The 17,350-nt window shown below is 34.7% G+C and overlaps 1 protein-coding gene across 4 annotated transcripts in view; it reads right to left on the bottom strand.

Moving 5' to 3' along the window:
* Positions 1–3,663: 3,663 nt before the first annotated feature.
* Positions 3,664–17,350, bottom strand: part of LOC123566258 (beta-1,3-galactosyltransferase 1-like) — a 50,439-nt gene continuing 36,752 nt past the window's right edge. For 3 of the 4 annotated variants that reach the window (XM_045360200.2, XM_045360199.2, XM_053550082.1), the window contains exon 2: positions 11,086–13,335. In XM_045360200.2, the coding sequence (XP_045216135.2) occupies positions 11,699–12,760 (1,062 nt within the window). In that variant the 5' untranslated portion in view covers positions 12,761–13,335 and the 3' untranslated portion in view covers positions 11,086–11,698. Of the gene's footprint in view, positions 4,950–11,085; positions 13,336–17,350 lie in introns of those variants that run through there. The other variant, XM_045360198.2, reaches the window with a different exon arrangement.

Below are 17,350 nucleotides of genomic sequence, written 5' to 3'. Positions count from 1 at the left end.
ATTTTCTTCTTAATCCCAATCAAGTCAAGTTTGAAAGTTCTTGGTCAAGTGGTTCTGAAGTTATTGAGCGAAAATTGTTTACAAGGTTCATGTCCTTTTGACCTTGACATTCGACCTACTGATCCAAAACACAATAGTGGTCATTTACTTAATATCCTAAATCATGCTACCATGTTTGAAGGTTCTGGGTCTAGTGTTATAAACGTTATTCGGCAGAAAACATTTCAAGGTTCTTGCCCGATGATCTTGAACTTTGACCTGCTAACTCTATAAACAATAAAAGTCATCTTCTCCATAAGTCCAATCTTGTTATCAATTTTGAAGGCTCTTGTTCAAGTGGTTCTCAAGTTGTATGGAAACTGTTTTGAAGGTTCCAGTCCCTTTGACCTAGACCTTTGATCGATTGACCCTAAAACTAAAAACCAAGGAGTCATCTACTTGATATGCCCGAAAAAATGTTTCCAAGTTTTGAAGGTCCTGTGACCTTGACATTTTGACATACCGACTCAAAAAGCTGTACATGTCTTTTACTTGATAACTCCTATCTTGTTTCCAATCTTGAAGGGTTTTGATCAAGTGCTTCTCAAGTTAGTAGACAGAAACCGTTTTAAAGTTTCAGACCCCTGTGAATTTGACACTTGACGTACTGACCCCAAATATATTAGGGGCATTTTCTTGATATGCCCAGTCTTTCTTCACAATTTAAGTTTCAGGGTCAAGTTGTTCTGAAGTTATTGGATGGAAACCATTCACTCTACAAACAGATGGACTAACCGACACGACCAACACATGCAAAGCAAAATAGCACCATTTCCTCGAAGGGGACATTAGAACATATCTGTTTCAATCACAAATTATTTGACAATCATTTTCATCTGAGGTAACATTGAATGCACTAACACTGACAATGAACAGCTTGCTTGACTATCACATTAAAAAAAAGGAATATGCACATATCTATAATAAAAATATAAATTCTACATTTTAAAAGATGACAGAGAAGGAAGTTAAATTTGTACAGAAAGAAAGTAAATTAATACATGTCTAGCTATAGTGTGAAAAAATATATATCTTAGTATATTATTTTGTGTGTTGGGATGGGATAGAGTGGTTGTGTCATTTTTTTTTCAGAAAATGGGAAAAATAATTTGGGAGACGAAGAGATATACCCATGTCCTTCATCTCCAGGGACAAAGAGATACACTGGCCCCTAGGTAAGGTTTTTTTTCCTACAGATGTTTTCAACTTTATCTATTTTAAATAAAGGTTATCTCATGCGATTTTGGACACATATAAAGGTTATGTAATTTCTTATCTTATTACAGTTCCCTGCTGAATTAATACTTGCATTATTTTTCTGAAGAATGAAACCCTTTTGTCTTCGACAGAAAGTAATTGGTGAACAAACACTATTTTCAACCTTAAAGCTACTCACTCACAGTTTGGGTGAAGTTTTTAACATGTTCATTTCAAACAAGTCTGTCATAAAATGTATATGGCACTAAAAATGATAAGATGCGTTAAATTTGAAGTTAGATATTGGGAAAAATGTGCAAGACAGATGTACATTTACTGCATCATTTCGAAAGTGTTATAACGGCTTACTATCTTCTGCATTAAAATGTTGGTGGTTTACAAGAGTATCCTCCGTATGACAGTCAATGTTTTACTATTCGAATTGTTGTCACAAAAGTAAGAATATACCCCTAAAACATCTAGAGTTTCAATCCAGTATTTGCATCAGTTTTTAAGATAGTTACGTTCATGCAAAAATTAAATAAGGATTTTCAAAGTCATAACGGGTATAATTTGGCCAAACTACATGTCAGATTTATGGGACTCGATGATACCACCTAGTTTTATAACACTGAAAACGCAGGTGAAGTTTCAAATGAATCAATATCTGCATTAGTTTTGGAGTAACTTACATGCAAAACTTTAACTTGGATTTTCTAAGTCCAAAAGGTGGTATAATTTGCCCAAAAATACATGTCAGAGTATGGGACTTGATTCTGTAAGTATATAAAATAAGTTTCAAAGCTATATTCCTTTAAATAATAAATATATGTAATTTGCATGCAACATTTTAACCTGGATTTTCTTACTCCAAAAGGGGGCATAATTTGCAAAAAATAAATATCAGGGTTATGGGAATTGTTCTTGTGTGCTTTCTTATTGACCTAGAAAAAGACAAAATAAGTTTCAAAGCTTTACGCCTTTAAATATTAGCTATTTGGAAACTTCTGATTTTCAAAGCCAAAAAACGGGGTCATAATTTGGGTAAAATGCATGTCTGAGTTATAGGACTATCTCCTAGTAGTTTTATAACCCCGGACACTCGTGCTGTTTCAATTTAACATCTGCATTAGTTTGGGGGATACAATATCAGGGTTATGGGTTTTACTTGCATGCACAATTTTAACCAGTTTTTCCTCACTCCAAAAGGGGGCATAAATTGCCAGAAATACATTTCAGATATATGGGACTTGATCCTGTGAGTTTTTTTTTTTATTTACATAGAAAAAGAAAAATTAAGTTTCTTAAAGGAGGCAATTGATTACTCCAGTGATTTTAAAAGAGCATTTTTTCCAACAGTTTCTGCTCTGCATATGGTTTGTCAGAACATGCATAAATTTAGAAACAGGATATAGCTTCAAATTTTCCAAAGGCTCTGATCAATGAGAAGGTTTCGAATAACGAGAAAGAGGAATAGATATTCAAAAAATGAACATGCACCCTAATAGCCATTTGTTTTTACATAAAACAGAATATTATTTAATTATTTTGTTGAGTTTAATGTCGCACCGACACAATTTTAGGTCATATGGCGACTTTCAGCTTTGATTGTGAAGGATACCCCAGGTGCCCCTTCGTGCCTGGTTTCATCACGAGCGGGCACCTGAGTATAACCACCGACCTCCCTTAAGTCAGCTGGATGGCTTCCTCAAATGAAGATTTCAACGACAGATCCCACATCAATGAAGGGCAAGTGGTTTGAAGTCTGCGACCTTAACCACTCGGCCGCGGAGGCTTCTAAATCAGAAGAATCTAAACAAACCTTGTAAAGGGTCACCTATTCACATCCGCATATATTTTTTTAAAAAGAAGTGATTACATTTTTTTTTCTGGTTTCTTTGCATCGAATGAAATTCTTTGAACCACTTTGGCAGAGGATCATCGCAGGAACATCCATGCCAAGTTTCATTATTTTTCACAGAAAGGTTTCAGAGATGTCATTTGAAGAAAAGTTTGGATGATAGACAGATGGTGAATGATAACAAAATGAGCTAAACCTAGCATATTCTGAAGGAAATGATCAGTACCTAGATACCATAGCCTATAATGAAACTTCAGCGTATCTATTTCCATTTTGACAAATTGTGTTACCCACTATCAATTGTTTCGCTTCAAGTAAACTTTTTTCAGTAATTATCATGTCATTCTTTTCCTGGCTTCGATTTCTGATGCAGTTAACTACACATGCATTTAAGATAAGCAATGCCTACTTGAAGTTCATATTTTCATTTCTCTTTCCATTTTCTAAACAACTGCAATTGCTAGAAATGCTTATTCAGAAAATAAAACTTCAAAGAGTAAATTAAAAGCTTTTAAAGTTTTTTCTGCACAATCAACAATCAATTGTATATGACTAAGTTCTTTATATATCATGTATATAATACATGTAAATTTTACACCTATTGAGCCGTGTATGATCAATGTAATGTTACAACATGGAATACAATAATAACAAAATAACCTGAGAGTAAAAATATAACAGAGTGTTAACTTATTAGCAATGCTATCATATCTGGTGAATCTAAACCCAAAAAATTTATTATCATTATCATAACAGATATATATAGCGTCCTTTTCATGATAAGCACGTTCAAAGGCGCTTTACATATAACAAACGCAGCCACACAGCGCGAGAAATAAATCCTCTACCATTACAGACAAAGCGCAAACTGACCAGAGGGACAGAGTGAGATAAAGCGCTCAGAACAGATAGAGAGAATATATTGCAATACGGTATGTATTTAGGACCTGTTTACTAATAAAAAGAGTAACAATGAAAATGAATTAATATATAAAAACCTTTGACAAATCAATTTCGGAACTACCACAGAAAATTTTGTTTTCGGCAGTTTAGTTGGTATTGTATAGAGCATGGACTAGAATGCAGACCGAAAGCTAATAAAATACAATAAAAAAAAACTTTTTATTGCTTCCTTCATTCTTGATAATCAAATAAAGTTATTTCTAATTCGTCCTGTGTAAAATGATTTTCAGCCTCATGTAATTTCACTTAATTATTTTCACTCGACGCTTAGCTCAATAGGAAGAGCGCAGATCTACGGATCGCCAGGTCGTGGGTTCGATCCCCGGGCGATGCTTATATTCTCAGTGACGATTTGTAAGAATAGATTGTGTCGGAAATCATACGTCCTCCATCTAAAATTCAATTGGGAAAGTTGGCAGTTACTTGCGGGGAACAGGTTTTACTGGTACAGAATTCAGGAACGCTGGTTCGGTTTACTGTCCGCCATTACATAACTGAAATACGGTTGAAAAACAGCGTATAACCAAAAACAAACAAACTTAATTATTTTCTCTTATGTGTTGAGATGTGATAATAATATAGGCTTTGTCTACTGACATTACCCTTCATTTATTTCTTTTTTCTTGCTTATCAGTTGATTACTACAGCAAACACATTTTTTTCTGACAGTACAAGTAATACAAAGCATCAGCTAAGGCAGAAATAAGACTTCGAGACACCGACCAATAATGTTCTAGACATTGTTATTATATACCTTGCTAGAAACAGCAACAAAGAAGCTGTTAAAACGGTAATTACGATCTATTTGACGGATCCATATTGGCGCACTGTGCTTCACGTGTCATTATCATAATTGAACGTCCGCGCGTTCTGACGTTGAATAGGAAGACTGTAAAATAAACATAGCAAGACATATATAATTAGACTAGCTCCTAGACTATGATATATCTTTTTAACATTTTTATGATTAAATGTAGTGAACTGAGCCAGTCTATATCCTATGTCCAATATCATAGTCTAGTACAATCCGAAAATTCACAAACCTGATTTTAGGCTTGTTATCAATCAATGTCAAGAACTGACCACAGCCTAACGGATAGAGATCAGTGGTTTACTGCCACATGTTAATGTAACTCATTGATACCATCTGGTAGCAGGGATTTACAACTGCAGGGGTCAGCTGAGTTGAAATTTTATCAGGAATGAATTTTATTTCTCTGTACTTGGTACTTGGAGTTAGATTGAAAAATCTGAAAGATACACATTTCCTATGGCTTGTCATAAAATGGACACATGGAATTAAACTGTAATTGAACAATAAAGGAGTAGAACATATGCCCCGAACCCCGAACTTCTAGCGGAAAAGTTAGCATTTGCGATATTTGTATGTTAAAATGCACATATAATATAGTGGTATCACCACTTGGTTCATAAAAAAATACCGGTATCCAGGTTCTGGGCTGAATAAATACATATCCACTGTCCATATTTGAAGGACAGTGAAACACAAGTACCGACACATAAATCTGCAATCTTGCTCTGAGAATATTCGGAAAGAATGCTTTAATTTCTTTTTATCCCGTATTGTGTTAGTTAGAGGTATGTGGCTATTCTGAATCTAATGCAGGTGTCAAATTAATTGGAGGAGTTTTTAGCTTTAAAATTAAATACCTGTATGTAAATACATGAAAGCACATTTGTACATCAAAATTGGTATTTCTGCAGACGATAGGAAATTCTTATAGTTAGAAATATATTTAAGCTCATAATTATTGTATGTTTCTTATTTGTGCAAATTTCGCAATTTGCATACTATATTCTTCAGTTAACTCCAAATAGTTACATCTTTACAAATCAAGCCCCAGGCTTTTATAATCTTTGGTAAAGATTAGCAGAGCTAAATGTTTTTAAAATGAAAACGACAGTTGGTTTCAAACTATACATATCAACATTCAATTAAATATCTCTAATATAAGGTACATGCATTTGTTCAATTAATCGCCAGTCTTTTTGCTATTTAATTGATAAAGGTATCGTTTCATGGAAGGCTTGTTCAGTTTACCAGATACTTCATTTTAACTTGAAAAATGTTTAATACTCTAAATGCAAGTAGCATTTGATATTTGGCATAAAATATATAGCATTAGGAAGTTATCTTTATACATCCGTCCTTTTATTTGAAAAAATGCCACATGCCAAATGCAAAATATTTAATGCCAAATGCTAAAACATTGAGTCATAATTGTCAAATGCGATGGCAAAACAGTACTATGGAAGGACGGTGGGCCATGCTAATTGCCAAATGCTAAATGACAAATATTTTATTAAGATAATAGCATTTAGCATTAAATTATTGGTATTTATCATTAAGTTATTGGCATTTAGCATTGAAATTGACATTCGGCAATTAGCATGGCGCACCGGCCCTCCATACAAAGATGAATGATTACATGTATTGTCCGATGTTTGCATGACATGGTAGAACATGCAAGTGCTTCAAAACAGACTCATAAGACATGATCCTTATTTCATAAAATCAATGGAAAATTAGCATTATCTTTCAGCAATAAACATTAGGCATTTTTGAAATTTTCGCATTTATTATGAAAGAGAGAATATCGTATTTAGCTATTAGCATTAGATAGCTGGCAACCAGCCTTCCATATATGCATTAACCATCAATAGTTTTGTTATTTATTAAGGAAATTAACATCTTTTTTTTTTCTTTTTGGTGCTGCAGTAACTGCAGTACGGTGCTTGGTCACAGAATAGATAGAAAACATTTTTGCTGACACTTGTGTTTCTTTAAATCTTGGTACAGCGTTCTCATAATTTTGTTTTGACATGAGTTTAGACTGCTAAGTACAAAAATGTCTGTGAACATTCCCACACAAACTATTAACTGGCTTTTCGATGGGACAACAAGTCTCAGTTTTATAAAAACCTTTGAACAGTTTTATATGGTAGCAATCGTAATCTTCTTTTATGCCACATATTACACAAAGCTGTTTCTTTATCGTTTGAAAAAACTTGAACCCAACATATCTTTTAAAATGCTTTTGATAATGACATGCTGTCAGAAACCTTTAAAATCTATTCTTCAGTTTCAGAAATATACTGATTATAATAATCATTTAAGTAAAATAAACATATTTTCGTTAATAAAAATATTTGCAGAAGGACCCATCAAGAAGCAAAAAGGTTAAAAATCAGTTAGGTAAACAGATTTATGATCGGCAGCATAACACTTGACCACTAGCAGGATGTACCAAATTATCTATGGGTAATCTAATAGCCATAGGTGCCAATCATCCCTCTGAGAGCATTTCGGATCGTACTAGACTGATAATTTCAACATCTTTCCTCTGTGAAAATCTCTAAAATAGACTGGCTTTTGTCTCTATAAAATTAAGTTCGTCAAAAAAAAAAATGTAGAAATATATTATTATCAGTCTAGTGGCTGGTCTAATATATAATAAAAATGTCAAGAAACGGCTGGTTGAGTTTTCCAGTCGTAATGGCACACCTATTTCTATAATCAACCTCGGGCAATTATGACACTTTGTTTGCCATAATGGCATCAGTCTCGTATTACATAATAGAGAGTTTGAGATTTCAACCTTCGCCTTCCCCTTCAACGTCTCTTGCGAAGTTAACATATAAAGTTGAAGTTCGATTAAAATTCCTTGAGATTTCAAACATTAGAATGAACCTTACTTCTTTTAATCCGCCCATTCAATTTGTCCGTAATTATGATCGTGTTTTTCGTGCATTTTGATACAAATTGTCCGAAAGGGCAGGAATTTTACAAGCGGCTTTAAAAATGCAAAAAAAAAAATGAAAATAAAAAATAATTCAATTAATATAATCATCGCATGGATAGTAGAGCGATTACCAAAAAAGAAAAGGAAATCAGACGATAAAACATTGTGAACAATGTAAAAAAAACGTTGCTCCAAACATTTAGGTTTTATATAAAATTATGTCAGTATAGTCAGTATACAATGCACGATTTTAATTCATACATGAGAGGAAATTAAAAGGATTTTAACACGATCTGCAGCAATTGCTATATAAACATATAGCAAAATTGCCTATACATGAATCTACGATAAAATATGTTTGGCTGTTACATTTCACCCCCTATAATTGTGGCATAAGAGATTCTACTTCAGTTCCATTACATACAAATTATTTCAGGGCTAAACGATTGAAAACAGCATTTCAAAAACATAAATATGATAAAAGGTCATATTGACTTATTATTAAGATTCAGCGGTGATGTCATAAATGTATGGCATAAAGTATGGCGTCATGATGATGTGACGTCATATAAAGTTAACCTCGTAACTTGTAACACAGGGTCAACTCGCATATTTTGATGATTCTCTTCATAATTAGTTTGCGAACTATTAGATTACTAAATTATAAATACTTCTCAAAATTCTGATAAAAAGAAAAAAATATCTATACGTTCCATTGGCTATGCAACTCTTTCTAACCATAGGGGGTAAATTGTAACAGCATATGACCCGAATGACGTATTTCGCTGAAAATGAGTACTGTAAAATGCGAATTATTTGCGATGTTAGAATCGAAATAATAAATATGTTCCAATAATTTTATCAATTAATAAAACATGGGCAGTCGTTTGGATGGAAATTATCAAATCACTCGTGTTACGCACTCGTGATTTAATTATTACGCATCCAAACTCCTGCCCATATTTTATTAACTGATAAAATATAGGAACATATTTATCATTTCTTAATTATTACATACCTAAAATTATTTTCCATTGGGTTTTAATGGAACGCGATTGTGCAATATTTTTCCATATCATGACGTTGAACGCTTTCATATCGGACTAGTCCCAATCCGTGACACTAGTTACCTCCCCTGACGGTGCGTCCATTGCGGATCTCGTTTCTTTAGATTTTTTGTTGCTATTGTGTGTTTGTTTAATTTGTAATTTATGCAACATTTTGTTTACTATTACACTTTGATTAATCTGACCTATTAGATACTGGCATGTAGTGATTTATCAGACTGAAATGAAATGAAAGTTATAATTACGTTGGACTAATATAGGACGTGGAATGGTTTCTAAACGTTGTAATGGAAAGAATCGCGTGACGTCCATGGCGTCCACGCGCACGTTGCGACAACAAGCTGACGTCATTTTCGAGGAAAATAATAATGCGCGTCAGTTTGATTTGTGAATTGCGTTTTCGAAGATTTTTTGTCGTATTTTTTCCTGTCTTTCGTGCCAGAACGATAATTTAGATATAAATTAATCATTTGATAGTGGATTTGTAATAGAAAGGTTATCAACTTTGTATGTGGATATATGCACTCGTTCTTTCGCAGACAATAATGCGCTCCTAAAGTCGCGTAATATTACCGCTGCAGAACTCGTATATATATGTACATACAAAGTTAATAACCTATAATGATCGTATCAAAGTGATATTGACACTCTGTATGACTCTGTATAATGCCAAACTCTCAGACAGCACAATATGATTTTAATACACTATTTCTTTTAACCGCCTCGGTAGCCTAGTGGTAGAGCGTCCGCTTCGAGTGCGGGAGGTCATAGGTTCGATCCCCGGCCGCGTCATACCAAAGACGTAAAAAATGGTACTAGTTAAATACCTTCTCGCTTGGCGCTCAGTATTAAGAGGGTAGTACTAGGACTGGTCAGCCCGGCGTCAGTATAATGTGACTGGGTGGGGTATCATGTCAAGTGCCTACGTCGTGATATTCCGGTGAGGCAGCACTATAAAGTTGGGCATTGCGCTCACTGGTACAAGTAGACACCGTCGTTTATATGACTGAAAAATTGTTGAAAAAGACGTTAAACCCGAACATGCACACATACATATACTATTTTATAAGTAAAGCATCTGCGGATCCAGAAATTTTGGTTAGGGGTAGGGTAGGGCCACACCGAGTTTCAAGACCGACTTTCTTTGTTAAATGTAAGAAACAAAGGGGGAATTAACCCACAATGTCCCTCTGCCAGGCTCTGGTTCCGTGCATTTAAAGAATGGAGTTATCCCATACGGGTAACAGGAAATGTCTCTCATCATAATATCATAGAACTGAAATTGTTTGATACTTCGGAAGAATTTCCGTCTTAATAGTACCATATTATGTTTATATTTAAAACGCAATTGTCGTATTAAGTGTCCGACAGAAACAGATTGATTTTATTTGGATGTGAAAGAAAAATGTTCCACCAAATGATAATCGCACGTAATTATTTATTTTTCAAGTAAAATGACTGTCATGCCATGTGCCTCCATCCAGATTTCAGTCTTTGATGCCGAGTATGTGGACAGAGTAGATGTTAAAAGAATGAAGTTTCGACTTTCGTGATATCACATCTTGGGACGTTCAAAACTTCACTTTATACGACAAAAAGGCCCATCTGGTATAATCGATACCGCCTGGGGACACAAATATGCCGTAGAAGTTAAAGTTTGAACAAAATATCAAAGTTTCTCAAAATCAGTTGATAACTTCATACTTCCAGGTTCAATTCAATGTATTTAGTTAAAATCATTAGCCATACAAAACTTCAATAGTGTTATACCTATTGATAGTGTTTCGCATCAAATTTAGTCTAATTATATATATGGATAATCAAATAACTTAATAAGCAGAAATCCTGAAACTAAGCTTTTTATTTCGCATAGTAATAAAGAGAAGTCTTAGGCTTACGTGACATTACATGGAAAACTTTAGTAGCAACGTGTGATATATATAAAATACACGCATATCGGTGACGTTTTACCCAAAATATATATGAGAGACGTTGAAGGGAAGGCGAAGTTTGAAATCTCAATCTCTCTATTATCAATAACTAGTATACGTTATTGTTGGAACGACTGCTCTAGCAATATAATATTCAGTACGTACACTTAAATGTGTATATGTTTTACATAGCAATTTGCAGTACAAACAACTAACAACTGCTTTATCATTATGATAGAAAAAAAAAACTAACAACTGCTCTAAGTTATGCCTTTCATTACGAAAGAAATCAATGTGTAAATGTTCCGAATGGCACTTTGCGGTACAAACAACTAACGACTCCTCTACCATTATGGCTTTCAGTAAGAACAATTCAATGTGTTAATGTTTTGAATGGCACTTTGTGGCACAGAAAACTAACGACTGCTTTAGCATTATGGCTTTCAGTAAGAACAGTTCAATGTGTAATTGTTTTAAATGGCACTTTGCGGTACAAGCAACTAACGACTGCTCTACCATTATGGCATTTAGTAAGAACAATTCAATGTGTAAATGTTTTGAAAGGCACTTTGTGGCACAGAAAACTAACGACTGGTCTACGATTATGGCTTTCAGTAAGAACAATTCAATGTGTAATTGTTTTGAATGGCACTTTAGGGTACAGAAAACTTACGACAGCTCTACTATTATGCCCTGTGTAGATGTTTCAAATGTCACTTTGCGGTACAATCAACTAATCACCTAAGTGTGAAGCCGTAGGCCTGTGTCGATATGTGATAAAATTTCAAAAATGTAAACACGGTAACTAAAATGCTTAATATCAAAATAATGAAAATAGTGCACACATTTTCATAAGTGGCCTTTCCAATTACCTTTTCATTTTTGGACACATTTTCCGTGCCATATTGACTTCAGCATTACTGGTGTCAACCGATGGGCTGTTATCAATCTATCTCCTTTATAGAGGCAAGGATCCATTTTTGGTCGACCTACATTGAATCCAGAGATGGGCTGAATTTTAAAGCCTAATTTTCTTATACACAGCGATACATAAACATCCTCCAGGTGAAAAAAAAGAACATTCGGGGATATTTTATAAACTTCACTCACTACATGCATGCTGGTCACATAACCTGTCCCGGAACAAAACCCGGGATAAGATTTCCCAGGATAACTGGCCACTGAAGCAAACCACTTTGACTTCTGGTCTCGTATAGGGCTTGCTTTTATGTGACAGGCCCCAATAATTGCTTTCTGTAACGTTTCACTGTGATTACCCTTGCAAATAGTCAGAACATTTTGAATGTTGACAAACATGTCGTCATCAGTTTTCATAACGTAATGCGCATGCGAACACTTTGTCGATGCCCATTTAAATCCCATTATAGTTTTGTAAGTTAAATTCAAGTACCTATCAATAAAATCTTCCTTGATGATGTCGTGGTATACACTGTTTTCTTTTAGAACAGCTTCCTTATGTTTATTATCATCAATTTCACCTAAAAGAAATGCATATCTGACATTGGCTGTGTTGTTTCTAGTGTATGACAACCAGGTGGCACGTAATGCCATTCTTTCGTTCTTGTTTTCATGTGTGGTCATTATGAGCACAATTAATTCCACTGACTGATTAGGCGAATATAGTTTGCATATTATGTCATTTTGTATCACATAATTAAAGTTGTGTTGAAAACACGAAATACATTTACTTTGTCGTCTGCTGCTTGTGGTATTATTACTCAATTTATCTTCCTGTTTTACACCAACGTAGGGGTTTGTCAAAGGTTTAGTACGGCTATCACCTATTATTGACAATTGTAAAGTAGATGAAGAAATCATGACACCAACACAAAGTCCTACAAACGAGATAACAGTGACTTTGGAAACGTTTTGTCCATAAACTGAACACGGCTTCCTTTTCACATTCGGTGTAATCATTCTAGAAAGGCAAATTATTACAGATTTGCCCTCGTGTTATTTAATATCAATCGTGCCAACATATGGCTTTGACTTAATACAAAACACTATGATGAAAAAGATAACAGCGATTTTCAATAAAAAATCCCTTCATGTATTCGGTGTATTCTGATATTTCAAAATGAAGTAACTTTATGTATTTAACTAATCCTTAATTTCTCATATGTGATATTTAATTATAAATTCTTGCAATATCTAACGTCATCTGCAATTCATTTTTATTTGCAACTGTGATCACCGTTGATGGTTTCAAGACCTGTCACGCTGTTTCTACGGATGCTTCACTTAGTTATGTCGACGTCAATGCTGTAGCGCTTAGAGCAATTCTAATTTTATCACCTTTCGCGATTTTCTGATTTTAAGTGAACTTCATTCACTGCATTGTTGTACATCCCCAATGGGTTTTAATTTTAAATTACAGTCCTCTACATATCTAATGGCATCAGGGTAACATCTGAAGATTCATTATAATCGTTTGGTACTTGATATATCATTAGCCCCTTTGTGTTTAAATCCTAATCATGACGTACGCAGTTCTGAAAGTATAAATCAAAATATTTTGAAACATTGTACGGCACATCTGACCAGGTAATTCTACAATAATGCATAAAATAAACTACAAACTATAGTTGTGTTACATGCCATGTGAGGTTATTTCTTGTTGCATAAGCGGGGTAATTGTTACCACATTGGACAAAAAAAAAGAAGCGATGGTCATCTAACTTGTCCTGTGAGGCTATCTCATGCATGAGGAAAGTTTGAAAGTAGTCAGCCAACTTCTTGCATGCAAAATGTTTGTGACATAGGTCGATGAAACGTCTGTATGACGACGGCTTGATGAAACTAGAAAATGAAGCAGGACCTCCGTGACCGAGTGGTTAAGGTATCTGACTTTGATTAATTTGTCACTCACCAGTGGTGTTGGTTCGAGCTTCATTCAGAGAGTTGAATTCATGATAAAAATCAAAACTATGATAACAAAAAGCCTAAAGTCGAAAGCACGATTATGGAAACATGATTACACGATAGTTAAAACGTGTAAAGATCCCGGGAAAGGCCTTAAACTACGTTCATGTGTTCATTAGTTTTTGGTTGGTCTTTCAGGTTTAGAAGTGTATAGTTTAGGAAACACAAAAAAATACTTGGTAAACAAACAACATCTTTTCCGACAATCTACCTGAACATTTCATGTTATGCCGTACTGTCTCGTACTGTCCCCTTTAAAACTGAATGACATGGGTAAAGTTCTGTTTTTCGTCTAATTCAATGTTTCTGCTTTATGTAGAATGTTGATATTTGGCAGATGTGAGAAGCAAATAGCTATGCTTGTGTTTTTATGTTTACTTCTTGAATTTATTGTGTAGTTCTTGAGAAATTTGAATTTTAAAAGCAAAAGTGGTATATATTGTGACATTTTATACATACGTATTTTACCTACAGCAATGATGAGTGAACACATATGAATGCGTATTAAATATGAACGATCAACTGTATACAATATTGGAAAATTATTGACTGTCCAGGGTAGTCGACCTAATTCTAATAGTCATGGAACAAACCCAAGCACTTACGCATTCAAAATACAAAAGAGGAAACAAAAGTGGTGAAAATCATGTGAGAAGGACATGTGATAATAATCAATAAGTGAAGGAAAAATAATTTGCAAACTTTACCACAATAAATTCCCGCTGTGATTCAAACAGGACGCTTCTCAAATAGAAACAATAATGCACATGATATTAATCATATTACAAATATAAAATGTGAATCTCTCATCATAAGAAAAGGTCAGACAATCCTTAAAGTGTGTTCTATTAACCCAAGAACAAAACAATATCCCTTTGTAATTTTATCCTTTCGAACGATTTAGACGTTGTTACCATCACAGAGACACGGCTTGATAATACCGTGGAAAACAAAAACAACATGCAATAGTGAGCTTGTCCCTGACGGGTATCGCATGACCCTCGTCCCGGGGAAATGCGAGAAGGTGGAGTCGCTATTATTCATAAGGCCAATATAGAATTCAAAATGCTGACATTTCTCAAAATTTGAGCACATTTATTGTAATAATTCTTCAAATAAGAACATATTGCATCTTTCAGTCGTATACAGACAACCACCATCTCAAAAGAACAGTTTCAGTACTAATGACTTCCTTCAGTATGAATGCTCTCAGTTTCTTTCAAAATACGCAACCATTGACAAGCCAGTAGTTATTGTGGGTAACTTAAACTTCCATCTGGACATACTTACGTAACGCTTCCAAATTCAACTGCTGTCTAGAATCGTTTGGTATGGAACAGCATGTTCGAGGACGAACACATGTTGCAGGGCATATTTTGGATGTGCTTATCACAAGAGACACTGAAAATATTGTATCAAATATAGAAGTTACTGACTCTTATGGGAAGATATCACGTGACCATTTCGCTGTGGCATTTCGTATTCGAGTAGAAAAAATCCTGCTCCAATAAAGAAAACTGCTACCTTTTGAAAGGTGAGATCCATCGACATTGAATCATTCAGAAACGAAATAAATGTTTTGGAGATTCTCGACACGAATACGTTAATATCTGATGTTGACGAGCACGTGGAATCATTTAAGAACAGTTTGATATCACTCGCTGACCAGCACGCCCCTTGGCTTGCAAAAACAATAGTGCTTAGGCCGACATGTCCATGGTATAATGAAAACTAGACGAAGCCAAACATTTGAAACGAAAACTTGAACGCAAATGGAGAAAAACAAATCTGACAGTAGATCATGGGATATACAGAAATCATTGTACTTCTGTGAATAAATTGCTGAAACAAACACGCGTTAATTTCTATTCTTAAAAGACAGAGTCATATGGACGCGATCAGAAAACGTTATTCAAAGTGACAAAGAATCTTCGCTGACGAGGAGGCCGTCCTGTCAACATTTTCCTCTTTCAAAGAACTAGCACAAAATTTCAGCGACTTCTTCATCGATGAAATTGATAAAATAAGAATTAAAATGTGGTCAGAAACAGAATTACAATCCGGTGCGATTACCACCGAGGAAAATCAGAACACGAATATAAGATAAACTTGTTGAATTTACTCCTATCTCACAGGATGAAGTGAACTAATTTATTTCAAAATCTGCAAGTAAATCGTGTTAGCCAGATCCAATTCCGACATGGCTTTTGAAAGAATGCTTTGAAGATCTGCTACCATCTCTATCTAAAATAATCAACGATTCTTTGGAGAAAGAATGTGTACCGAAATCCTTCAAAAGTTCGTTGATCAGACCACTCATCAGAAAGACAGATCTAGATGCAAATAGTCTGAAGAACTAAAGACCTGTCTCTAATTTACCGTACGAGTCTAAAATACTTGAAAAGGTAGTCGGTGCTCGTTTGGAAAGCCTCTTGTCATTGAACAGTCTCCACGAAAAAACCAGTCTGCAAAAAAAGGTTTTCAATCCACTGAGACTGCATTACTGAAGATTCAAAATGACATTCTCAACTCCCTTGACCAAAATGATGTAACAATTTTAGTGATGCTTGACCTATCAGCTGCTTTCGATATCATCGACCGCAAGACACTATTGCACCGCCTCCGCGACCATTTGGTATCGCAGGGAAACAAATCCGGTCTCTCAGAAGGTGTTGAAAACTGACATGTGGAAATTGTATCGTGGATGAACAGCAACATGTTGAAAATCAATGTCGATCAAACTGAAGTCATTGTATTTACCTCTCAAAGAAACAAAACTCATATTAAATCGGCTTCTATGAAAATTGGAGAAGAGAACATTAAACCATCTAAATATGTAAGAAATCCTGGTGTTTCCAAAATGTACAAGGACAAACATATTAACTCAGTTTGTAGATCGGGATACGGACAGCTTTGTCAAATAGGCCACATCAGGAAATATCTGAATACAGATGATACAAAATATCTAGTAAATTCACTCGTCACTTCACGCCTTGATCATTACAATGCGCTCTTATATGGTGTCCCGAAGTCCTTGCTGAATTGACTTCAAAATTTACAGAACACTGCAGCTCGAATAATAACTAGAATATCGCGTTATGATCATATTACAACGGTCTTAAAAAATTGCATTGGATACCAGTTACTCACACAGTGGCCTTTAAGATTCTAATTCACACATACAAAGCATTGCATGGCCAGTCACCAAACTATATCAAAATTTTGCTAGATATGTATATATAGACTGGTTATATTAGCTCTTTATAAAAGTAGTGGTTTACGAGAAAGCAGTAACTGGACACGCAAGTCCTAAACATATATGTGGAAAAGGGTAGACTTTTAAATTTAACGTAACCTACAATATGACTTTCACTTTTTTTTCATTTCGTTGTTGAACAATGCAAACCAATTTCAATTCATTTTGAAACGAATTATATTGACAAGATTTATTTTTAATCCAATTTGGTTCACTATATATTATACATTTCTGAAAATAAAAAGGAAAACTAGTAACAAATGGCCAACTTATTAACATAGCGAGGTATTATATTCTATTACGCTCTCATATGGATTCGAATCTTTAAG

This window comes from Mercenaria mercenaria, chromosome 8 (genome assembly GCF_021730395.1).
Source record: "Mercenaria mercenaria strain notata chromosome 8, MADL_Memer_1, whole genome shotgun sequence".
Taxonomy (NCBI): domain Eukaryota; kingdom Metazoa; phylum Mollusca; class Bivalvia; order Venerida; family Veneridae; genus Mercenaria; species Mercenaria mercenaria.
This window is presented reverse-complemented; position numbering and strand designations above follow the sequence as displayed.